Here is a 12,704-nt window from a genome sequence, read left to right on the forward strand (position 1 = left end):
AGTTTTCATCATCAGCCATGTTTCTACACCGGCTTTAGTGTGTGTGTGTGTTTGTGTACGACTGTGTGTTTGAAGAGGGTAAGAGGCCAGGTTTCTGATGTCCAGAAGCACCGGCCAGCCATGGGCTAGACGCAGCTCCTCATTTTCAGGAGCTAGTGAAAATTGCGGCCAGTACATGTAAAATATGTGGAATTTATGAAATGAAATCCAGATGACACTTGAAAAGGAGAGGGCTTTCTATCTGACCTCCGATTTTTCCATTCAGCGCACCACCCTGCCCCCCCTCCCTCTGTCTGTCTTTCATTCAGGCCTGTAATTGTGTTTGGTCGTGTTTGACAATACTAACTTTTCATGAGCTATCACACACATTAGAGCGCTGCAGTGGTGGAGGAAGGATCTAGATAATATACATAGGTAGTGAATAATACCTCAGGGTAAAAGTATTTTATTGGAGTTAAGTGTACTATGTTCAAAATTTTACAAAAGGAAAGAGGAATTATTAGATAAATGTACTGTACTTTAAAGGACTCATCATGCAGAGTGTTATCTAGTAATATATATATTAACGTGGAGGCAGGGTTTTATTGATATGAATGAATGATGTGGAGTCACTAATCAATTAAACTGGGCTACATATTTAAAAAAAATAATAATAATAACATTTTCAAACTATAATAGGAAACTGCTTGGTCAGATGTGTGAAGTGGAGTGAAAACTACAGTATTTCTTACAGACATGTTGTCACTCACCTAGTGGAGCGTGAATCATGTACATTTGCTTTGTCCACACTGCAGCAGCTGTGGGTTCGATTCCAACCTCCAGTCCTTTGCTGGTTGTCCTCCCCTCTCTTTTCCCACTGCCCTATGATGATAAAGGCCAGAAAAACCTTAAAAGTACTTTGAAATGTAGTGGGGTAGAAGTGCGCGGTAACACACCGTGTATGCATTCCAGTGTCACTGAAGAAAATGCTTGAAATAAAGCAGGTTTTCTACTTACACGATCAATTTAGTGCATTATTTAACATTAATGTAAATTGCTCTTTATAGCTGCTCAAAATGGAGCCAATTATTGTACTTTACATTCAGTAGGGTTTTTTATTTGAGAACACTGCAATGATTCTAGTTATCTCCTTATTTTAAAGGTCAGCAGTACAATGAAGTGGGATAAAAAGTAAAATATGTCCCTCAGAAATATTGTGGATTTATAAAAGTGACATAATCTAATAACTAAAGTAAAGCATAACATTACTGTACAGTAGAGTGCAGTATGTATGATCGCCACTAAAGTTCAATGTATTTTATTATTGTATCATTTCATTTGGGATTATTACACAGTATATTAAACATGTTGCCGTAAAAAGTACACATCCCTCTGATATGCATGAACAAGAGCACACAAAGAATATAAGTGCAGCTCTTATTTTGAACGATATGTTATACATGATGAAATATTATACTGTGAATTACTTCTACAGCTAGTTTGCCCCTCTGCTATCACCCACAACATGCAGCATACCACATCTGAACTCTGTGTGTGTGTCCAAATTGTACTTTTCATACATGTGACATCATGGTTGAACATCTGTGCTAAATCTTCCCCCCTCCACCTCCACCTCCACCTCTTCCACCCCCACCCCCCCACCCCCCCGGCCGTCAGATCTCTGGGTGGCCTCTGTCCTGCTCTGTCTGTTTCAGACACCTGCTAATTTTCGGCCGTATGTAGTTGGTGTAAGCCGGCGGGGGTACAGCGGCTGGGGCGGCTTTGGAAGGGCCGCTGCAGTAATTGGGAAGTACATTTCCTTTCAGCGTGGCCATTCATTCCTTCTTTGTTTTTGTTGTCAGAGGTTTTCTTTCATGCTTGGCCAAATGACAACAGAATTAAAGTGTCGAGCCATGCTTTCCCTACAACAGCTTTACACCCCAGAATACTTTGTCTTCTTTGTTAGAGGTGGAGGGCCGGAGCGAGAGGGAAGAGCAGATATTAACTGATCTCGTTAACATTCCTAGAGACACTCCTGTTTCCCCCGCTCCGCTTCTCATCCTCACCTCCCACAGCATTTCTCCACTCACACCGGGACATGAGTGGACCGGCTGGCACAGAGAGGAAGAGGAAGAGAGGGAGATGAAGCAGCTCTGACAATGATACTACACTGAGTCCCTACAGTGGTCTAATAAAGAAGAATCCAGATAATTCACTGCCTGCAGTTTGTTTATAGGCCTCAGTTTTTCCTCCTTTATGTCCCACTCCCCCGTCCCTTTCTCCCCTCTCCAACTCAGCCTGACCCTCTTCATGAATTCTCTCCATCTTTTCTGAGAAAATGGCTTTACTGAAGCTGCCTGGTGCACACAGAAATCGTTAATGCTGACCCTAATTGTGCCAATTCCAGCATCTCAATAGCTCTAATTACAAGGCTCTTCACTGAGGCACTCAAAAAGCCGCTGAACTGTCATAGCTAACAATTAAAAAATATCTATGGGGACAAAGAGTGAGAAAAAAGGATTTGGGGAGGGGGGCTGTTACCCATTCCAGCAAAGGGTGACCGGATGGCCCTTTTCAGCTCTTAAAAGCCCACTTTCTGTGGATTGAGGGGTTGCTGAACTGAAGCTGGACACCTGCACTAAACTGCTTCCCTCGCTCACCCTCTCCAGTCTCTCCTCCTTCTTTTTAACTCGCTCTCAATGGGCCACACAATTTATCTGAAAGGGAAAAGATGGAGAAAGAGAGAGAGGGAGAGCACAGAGGGAGCAAGGACGTGGGAGCCAGAAGTTGAGAGTCCGTAGGACAACTACAGTGTGGGACCGGGCGTATGAGTTCATTTGGTGGTTTTTATGTAAGACTGGGCCTTTATGTAAAAGTTACATTAATGCAGCGTGGTCTGTGAAGGAGGGGAAGTGGCAAAGCTGCACATAAAAATATACCCATTACAAATAAATGTCCTATTGAAAATGTCATATGTATTAGTATGTAAAATATTATTATAATGGCTAAATGTTCAAAGTGAAGCAGAAAATGGTTCCTATGTCATTTATATAGTATTACACAGTATGTCCTATTACTGGCTTATTATTAATGTAGTTATTATAATTATGTATAATAACATTTTATTTCTCTAGTTAGCTCAGGTGTGGTTAATTTAAATTATTTCATACACTGTAGGATAATTCATAAATAAAATAAACACATAGCTACTTCACATTTGTTGAGGAAATGGTTACTCTCCACCACTGGATTTATTTGGTGTCGGAGCCAAAAAAGTTTGTCTATATCAAGGCTGTTGACCTCTTTGTTTCGGGCTTTGCACTGTAACCTCTACTCTTCTACTTTTTAAAATTTTTGACTTTAAGTGCTTTATGCATCTATTTCTTGTCTTCAAGCATTTTATATTGCTGAAGCACTCTGAGCTGCTGTGTTGTTGAAACATGCCATACAAATGAATCTATTTTTGCCATAATGATGACAGTCAAACAAAATGTGTTGTTCAGATGTTTTTTTTTTTTTTTTTTACACATTTGGAAAGTTTTAATGAAAACATATGCAATGTTCATTTCAGCCTTGTCACTGTCATATTTTCCATGCAATACAATATTAAGCAACTATCAATCTTAAATGTATATTACTATCATCTTAAGTTGGTTAGAAAGTGTTCAGAGCCTGTTCTTCCAGATAATGAGATTTAGCCTTAAAAACCCAAATATTAACAGTAATAAAGTGTAACAGCCAGATGTTTTTACCCAGTGAACCACTGAACTCTCATCCTACACACACACACACACACAAGTACACACAAGCACACACACAGAGCCAGATCTACAAACACAGGCTGACCCCCTGCAGTGCTCCTGACAGCTATTGACTTTACTCAATAGATGTTTTCCATTGTCGCCCAAGTACACAGGCTAAATGTCAAGGCAGCAGGATACTGGGCTATTATAGAGCATTATATGTCTCTGAATAGGGATGAGAACCTAAAATTTGACCTCACAATTGCTCAGCCATTGTCCCCGCTCTCAAAGACTGATGATAATACACTGAGTGTCCCTGCAGCTGCTGAGTCTCCTGCTCCTCTCCCCTGCACTGACCACAGCAGCTCTTTCTCCTCTGGGGAGTTCATCTTGGACCAGTTTGAGGTGGGGGGCGTGGCTTCAAAAGCTGCACCTCGCTGCGATTGGACAGAGGAGGTTGTCAGTCACCGCTGCTGCTCACGCCTTTGCTTTTAAATCAGGTTGCAATGGATACAGGCGCGACTCAACCTGTGGAAGCCGCGATGAACAGCTGATCCTCCCGCAGTGGATAAAAACCGATCACTACTATGGTCACCGCCGCGTCATGATTTCTCAGCCTTCGTGCAGAACCGTGAAGAGTTTCAGGAGCAGCAGACAAAGGACACACGAGTGGAGCAGTGGAGAAAAGAGTGAAGGAGCCTTTGACTTTTCCACGGTCTGGACCTGTTGATCATCAGTGTGACAGAGAGGACACTGAGCGCTCAGCCAGATACCTGCCGCTCCCTGCTCCGCGCTCACCGACGCTCAATTATGTTACTGTCAAGTTTTGTAATCTTCACCCTTCTTCACCTTTTGGCGCCTCTGTTTCTGTGCTACCTGCCTCAAGTCTCCGCACAGAAGCCCAGTTCACGGGTGAGTAGCCTACGTACAGCCTACCTACTGTACCTACCTGAGCGTATATGCATGGATCACAACCTCCACGTTTTCCCTTAGAAATAGGACAAGATCAGCCACCGTCCTCAGTTTCACCATCAGATATTGATCAAATTGTAAATACTGACTCTCAGGCTTTTGACTGCATGAGCTATTGTTTGTTAAAGGTGGGCCAATTCCGTGATTTCCTATGATACAAAGTGCATAAATACGCACAAAAATACAAAATAAAGCACTGCAGTGTAGGATTATGCAATTCTTATTTTGCATTTTCATTCAGACAAGTTGGTGAGGAGTCCTACAAAGAGATCAATAAAGTCAACAACCGGTATCACATTCAAGGACTTTCAAACACAAACACAACATGTTGTGGGGTTGGGATGTGAATGAATTCGTCCATATACTCAAATAAAATCACCAATTTATTACCGATTAACTCAGGAGATGAAGTTCAGCTGTTTACAGTGTGGCCTGTTCACTTTGCAAACTGTGACCAGTGAATATTCAAATTCATTTCAGACATTGCCTCTGTGCATAAACTAAAAATGTACTCAGTGATCAGCTGCATGTCTCACTCTTTATTGGCTGTTTTCTTTTTTTTTCTCCATCTGATGTCACTGAATCATTCAAGAGAGAGACTTCAGACCTCTGTCCTACTCCAGGTGGGTCAGATGGATCCCACTTAATTCAGTTTTGGTTGCCCAAATTCCTTTACATTATAAAGACATGATAAAATACTTTTTTATTTTATTTATTTTTATTACAGATATGGAATATAATTCAGTCTTTTTCTCTTCACTGTGACAACTGAGCAGATTCGACCCTGCAACACCTCCTCCACAGCATCCCCACTCGATCCTGTCTTAGTTGTCACTTCCACATCTATCCATCTCTCTCTCTTTAAAACTCTCTCCCCACACACACACACAGACGAAGACACATACACATACTCATACACACACTGCTTTATTTGTTCTCTCTCTTACCATCCATAGCAGTGTCCAGGCGGGAAAGGAAATAAGTGATGTGAAGCGGAGGAGAACAGCATTGTTTCAGTTCACAGTAATATTATTTGTGGTCAGGGAGAATATTTTTTTTCAAGGGGGGGTGAGTATGTAATACCGTCTCACATACTGGAGCTATTTCACAATGTCTTTAAGCCCCCCCTCCCCTCCCCACCCCCACACTCCACACACTGTGGTCAAGACTGCTCTATGGAGAGCGTCACAGGGAATTTATAGTTTGCGTAATCGCGACTTTGTTTTTCGATTTCCAATTGTTTTCCTGCAGGCCACAATGAAAAACTGTCATGCGTGTGCATCTGGTGTGGCTGATTCAGGTGGCAGCTATGTGGTTTAGTCACACTGGGTAATACAACAAGTGCTGGGATGTTTAGGAAAGACTTTTAAATGAGATTTATTGGACTAATCAATGAGATATGTTTTGCTGCAGTGATTTTTCCCCCCTTCTCTCTCCTTGTTTATGGATTTCATGCTCCTCTGCAGACTGAAAAACTATCACCCCCTGCCGTAGGAAACCCTCTCAAAACCACACTGGATCAACTCCAATATACAAAAGAGGGATTTTTAGTCCTCAATAACACTTTAATAACACTTTACAGGCAAAAGCTTTTCAATGGAGCAGTGAAATGTTGAACCTTTGGTCCAAGTTTCTGTGAACAATCACAGCATCTCTATCAATTTTATCCTCATCAAAATTAAACCCCCTCTGCATCCAATTCATCCTCCTCCTGGCCTGGATTAAGCATCGAGGAGGAGCAGTCACACTCAGCCCCACTACACCCCCTACCCCCGCCCACACCCACCCGCCCCACAGTAGATACTTTCAACATTGCTCACAGCTGCTGTAATACCAGAATTCACACCCCCACTTTCCACGTTGATATCAGGGGTGGAAGCCGGAGCTAACTTCACTGCATAGCACTTCTCCTTTCTCATTTCCCCCGGAGGCTCAATGATGCAATAAGTGCACGAGTCCAACATTTCTCAGAGCTGGGGGAGACGAGTAATTGGGACACTAACAAAGCTTCAGACAATTCAGACTGTTTTGCCTTGTGATTGTTGCTGTTTGCTCAGTTCCGATAAGTCTGTCTCTCGCTCTCTGCGTTCCCTCTGCAGGGTTTAACTTTGATGTCTCCCTTTACTGTCAGCAGTGGGAGGACAGCACCAGTCAAACGATAAGGATGTCTGACGATGGCGATCACACATGGTGGTCTCTGCGTAAAAGTGATACACTAAGTGTTTAGTAAAGAAAAAACATGATCTCACTGAAAAACTTTTTCTTATTTTGCAGAATGCTTTCTCCAGACTTTAAGAGGATTAATGTTCACATCTAAATTGCACTTCTTAACTACTGTAATACGATATTTTGCAGCTTTTCTGCTCTTTAGCACCGGGCATGATCCGTCTAATGAGGCAGGTGGTGGACATGCAGACAATGTCTCATTTCCAATAAAGAAAACCGCTGTCCTTTTCTACCTATCTATCCTTAATCCCCTTCATCAAATCAACCTATTAGTGCCAGATTTAGGACAAGATGGTCAGTCAACTAACATACTTAAGAGAAGGCATCAGTGAAGACTCAAGGAGTGTCTGAAAAACAAACAAACAGCCAGGCCTGAGTGGCGAAGCAGCCAAAAGTGCATGCCTACAGCTTGGGAAAGCAGAGGCCTGGTACAAAAGCAGGAAAGCCTTTTTTATAGGTGTGAGGTAGATCACAGCCAAAGTGCAGGTGTGAGAGGTCTGCAATGTAACGTATGTGTGCAGGTGCCTGTTGTTTGGTCGGCCAGTGATTCTTAATTATGCTTACAACGCACAAAGGAATGGAGGCAATGGACTTCATCAGGCTTTAGTGACTCAATGGATTCTTCAGGTCTCAGCATTTTTCAGTCATATAGGAGGGAAATGAATAGTGGCAGAATGCAATGTAGTTTTCTAGATTGATGGACCCACATCACTCTCTGTTTTCCCTTCACAATTGTTCACAGGGTGAACAAAGTGGGAAACTGTTAATGTGTTGACTAGACACCCAATTTAAATTTTGTATTCAGCATTGTTTAGTTGCATGTCCGTAAAGATCTTAAATTTTCATCAAGAAGAAGTTGTTTTAGCAGAAAGGCAGCATGAAAACAAAAAAATGTAAAGACAATAAAAACTACAAAGTGATAACTGAACCAAATGAAAAATTATAACAGCTGTTTTGAGTCCATTAGATCCTACATTTCCCAAAAATTTCCCATAATGCAACCAGTAACGTCACATTTAAATCCCCGATTCCTAGTAAATGTGCTCAATTCCAACTTTGGAAGTCATAATTGAGCCGGGAATTACATCACATTGGAGTTGATCACATCCCAGTTACTTTTTAGGACCAACACTGTTGTTACACTTCTGTTAGCTATGTTGTTGTTAGCGTTGTTAGCTAATGCCAGCCAATAATAACACTCTATGCATGAGTTTGCATGTGAATAGTGTTATTACTCTTGGAAAAGTACTTAAATTACTGATTACTCCTTATAAAAATAATTACATTACTGTTTTGATTACTTTATTTCGAAAGTAATTAGTTACATTAGTAGTTACTCCATTGTCTCAACAAAAAAGGGTGCCTAAGTGTGGATGAGAGCAGCGGAGAGGACTGCGGAGGTCAGGTGGGGCGAGCTGAAGGACGGGTGTGGGTGAGAGGAGCGGAGAGACTGGCAATGGTAACGTATAGTTACCTGGGCTTGTAACTATAATCTCATAAGCCTACTATTTTAGAAATTATAACGTGTTACTATACTCCGTTTCTAAAAAAAAAAGTAATCAAACGGCACGTTTAATAATAAATAACACATTACTGTCCATCACTGCACGTGAAAGCAACATACCAACATGTCTACAGGTAGAAGTTGCTCAGTCCTGTCAGTAAACACAGAAACAAGATCAACAGTGTAATTTAAAGCTTTTACTCACTGTTGATGCACAGAGCAGCCATCTTGGATTGTGACCTTAGGGGTTACTGAGGTTCTTCTATTTCTGATGACGAAGCCGACTGGGAATTCGGAAAGTCTGATTTCCAGTTCCTAATGGAACGCACCAAAAGATAAGAAGCTCAAGTCAGGATAATTTATTTATTTAGCTGTAAAGCATATTCAATGATCTCAACAAACCAAATCATTATTTATTTAGTTTCAGTAAATTTATTGTTGATCCCTCAATCCAAAGCATTTTTCAAAACTGTCAACTCAGCAGCTTTGCTGCCAATCTGCAGTCAACAGGCTGAACAGCAGCAGGATAATGAAGAATGATGAAGAAATGCAACAAATGGACTGGACTTTTAAGGAATCTGAACCATTCTTGCAATGTACTGGGAATGTGCTTGTCAGTATGTGGGACAGCTGCTCAGATGACAGCTCTCCAGAACAATTTTCATATATAAAAAAGGCTAAAAGTGTGGTGAATATTCAGAGTAATAGCTGCATGGAAAGGTCCGCTTCAAACAAACCACATTGCCTTAATGTGAAATCCTCCTTATAGACAATGTGAGAGAAAAGAGATTAAAGCTGATTTTATCATGACAGTATTTTACAAGGCTTCTTAAGGTAATGTGTAACTTAAAAGAGCTGAGTGTATCACTTTGGCAACTAATACATAACATGAAGTGAAGAGGGGTAAAAGAGGACAGAGTGAAGGGTTTGTCTATTAACCATTAAAACCACTGAGATGCATAGAAAATGACCTGGTGACCATAATCACACAGATGTGCAGTGCACATTTCTCCATTTAGGCTTTATGGGGAAAAACATTCTTGGCAAAGTGATAAGGTCATAGTTTGGCATCACCGTCTTCTGTGAAGAGTCATGAAATACAAACCTTTTAGATTAACTTTGTCCTGACTTTTTGTTCAGCAGCAGGTTCTGATTAGGCACTTAGAGGGGAAAAAACCCTAAAAAAAAAAGTTATTGGTGATGAAGCTTGAGGTTCTGGGATCTTTTGTTGTATGTTGGTGCGATTTTGTTTACAGATGCAACAACATTCACAGGCATGATACGGCTGTTTTAAAACCTTGCTAAGAAGGAAACAGAAAATAAAACTCAGAAAGTTTCCTCCTCTGGGGATCATGAATGTGCTCCATAACCAGCACATTGTTGTGTACAGTATTGAATTGAAAAAGTGGCAAACTCATCCTTAAAATGTTTCAATTTCACTGTACTAGTAACATTTTACTAGCCTAGAAATCTAGACGCACCCTAGCGGCAGCAAAAATATTTGCTCCGTAGGTGGGTCTAGAAATGAGCCATAGGAACTTTTTGAGTCTCGAACACCGATTGTGTTCACCAATCACAGCGCTCTGTTTAGAGAGTCGTTGGGCGGGCTTAACGCGATGACGACGTACATTTTAATTGGCTTGTCAGGCTAACGTCATCCTGCTCTTTGTTCTGATTGGTCGTAGCGCTAGCTAGCGCTACCCTATTGCGTGCAGAGGCAGTTTGAAAGACAGCCTTCATTCCGCCCCCTGGATTGAGCCGAGGTCTACCGGTCGTTTCCAGACTATACATTTTAGTGATATAGTCTGGCTTGTCAGGCTAACATTTTACATTTTCTTGTGTGCAAAGTGGATTAGTGGGATTATCTTCCTGTACTGGAATAAACACAACACAACAGATGGATTGATAACTATGCAATTTGATACCATTTGGCTTTTATCTATCAACCTATAGAAAAATAAAACATACAAGGGTTAAAAAAAAATCACATCTATTGGTTGTCAGTATACCTTTCATTCGGAAATTTCTACGCAAAGGAGTAAGATGAAGGGAATAGTGAATTAAATGGCAACCTGAAGCTTTCAAATAGCAGCTGAATTCATTACAGTGTCAACAAATTAGCTTTCCTTTGACAGAAAACTCATCTGAAACTCACAGGTTCACAGGCCGAGGTAGACACCTAGACTCCACTTGTATTTCGCAGGGTACTGACAGATGGCTTTATGGGCGACTCCAGCAGCAGCCAATCAAATTGCTTACATATGTCAATTCCCTCTGATGAATGTGAGATCAGCAAATGCATTTCATGGTCAATTGTAGAGCTTTCTAATCAGTGTAATGAAATACAGTCAAGGTTCAGCTCTGGGATTTCAGGCCACTGAGCTCAACACATGGATCACTGCTATTTCACTCAACCTTTCTTTCTGCCTGTGTCTTGTCCACTATGGGAACTTGCTCTATGTAAATCCATTGTGTTTGCGAGACACACAGGCTCTTGTTCAAGAGGAAAACCGTCTGCTGAGAGAGTTACGGCTCTCTGTAATCCATCAGATTATCATGACGGCAGAAACACTTCCACTTTCCTGTCAGACTAGCTCAGCAGATTAGCCTCTGCTCTGCCACATGTTTAATCATTTCCTTTGATATGGGAGAGTGTGGTCTCAGCTTAAGTGTGCAGTGGTGGTGTGTAATCTATTATAATGTGTGATAGAGACACACACACACTTCCTGGGAACGGCAAAGACAGTTGATTGTTCTGCAGCCAGGATGTAGCATTAGTGACAAACAAGGAATGTTGTTAATCAGATTTAGAGCCACTTCCGAAAAGGAAGAACAACCCCTCTCACCCCTTCGACCACCCCCACCCCACCACCCCTTAGTCACACATTCATTTTTATTTCTTCACGCCACTTCAAAAAGGAAAATAAGGAAGTAATCCTTCTTGTTAATCTCATATTTAATCTCCTGACCGTCATCTGAAGAGGAAATCTGATTTCAGAGCAGTGTGAGAATGTTTTTCATCTTTATCAGAGGTATTAAATCTGCCGGAGTTTATAACCGTAACACTAACAATGCATTAGCGCTGCTAAAATCAACATTTGATAACAGAGAGTCAAATGACTGCATAAAGTGAAAGAGGCTACTCGTGCCGACGAAGCCACATGACTTTACAGCTCCAATCAGTTTCTTACAGTCTGTATCAAATGTTAAGTCCTGTATATGGGAATGTTTACAGTTCGTTTCTGCCGCTCCATAGTTTACTGAAACCATTTATACCTTTATGATGCCAGAACATTTTGTAATCGCTGTAAAAACATGCAATATAAGCATTTAGGTTACAGTCTGAGCGTGTGTCTCAATCTGCAGAGTCAGCAACAGGCACAAGGTTATATGTATTTCCCCAGCTTGAATCCTGTATCTCTGTAGTAATTGTTCATTTACCTGTTAATATTTGCCAAATGCATGTCAGAAAGTTATTATCTGAGTATCGTTTCTTCCTGTAAAAATAGTTTAAACATTTAAGTGTCTCATCCTGCACTCAAGAACATTTCCTAATTTTGCATCCATATTAAAATTGTTACAGTCAGACTAATTTGTGATTCTGTGTCGCCATGTCCTGTGATTGCATCGCCTCTTTTATGGAAATGAGCTTGCCTCTCCCTCACTAACATACAGTAACTGCTATCTTCAGCTCAAGGTCAAACATATATGGCCTCACTCCAAAAATGTTTACACTTCATCATCTTCCTTCATTTCAACCCCTGTCAGCCCCTCATACTCCTGGTCCACTACCTTCACCTAGGACCAAGCACCAATCCCACAGGCAGTGCTTGATGTACAATCAACACTATTGGCTAATACTGTATCTATGAGGAGTCCTTTTGTAGTTTTTCCTTCATGTTCCATCTACTACATCTGTTGAGCCCAACATGGGAGATGAAAGAAAACAAATGGTTGTTGCTCTGCTCTTTCTCCACAAGTCACCTCTGAGGACTAATTTGCTAAAACTTTATCTACTGAAACATGACAGTAATTAGATTAAGAGGTCTAATTAAAGGAAACAATGGAGCAGGGGAGTACACTTTAGTGTTTTAAGCCTAATTCCCCGCTCTCCCGCTGCGAGCGGCACACACACCTTGCACCTCCTGTGTGAAAGTCGTCCAATTCCTTTAGCGTTTCCAGTTCACAACATACTAGAGCTGTGTTTTAAGGTTTTTTAAAGGGTTACTTTGAAAATCTTAAATTACAGGTTGCTGTTTTAAGACGAAACCCCATTAGAA

The 12,704-nt window shown here is 41.2% G+C and overlaps 1 protein-coding gene across 13 annotated transcripts in view; it reads left to right on the forward strand.

The window, feature by feature from the left end:
* Positions 1 to 4,242: 4,242 nt before the first annotated feature.
* The window catches only part of smoc1 (SPARC related modular calcium binding 1), a 47,030-nt gene continuing 38,568 nt past the window's right edge, over positions 4,243 to 12,704 (forward strand). For all 13 annotated transcript variants that reach the window (XM_085766975.1, XM_085766977.1, XM_085766974.1 and 10 more), the window contains exon 1: positions 4,243 to 4,634. In XM_085766975.1, coding sequence (XP_085623101.1) covers positions 4,533 to 4,634 — 102 coding nt within the window. In that variant the 5' untranslated portion in view covers positions 4,243 to 4,532. The remainder of the gene's footprint in view (positions 4,635 to 12,704) is intronic.

This window comes from Trachurus japonicus, chromosome 22 (assembly GCF_045865225.1).
Source record: "Trachurus japonicus isolate A0001 chromosome 22, Traja_1.0".
Taxonomy (NCBI): domain Eukaryota; kingdom Metazoa; phylum Chordata; class Actinopteri; order Carangiformes; family Carangidae; genus Trachurus; species Trachurus japonicus.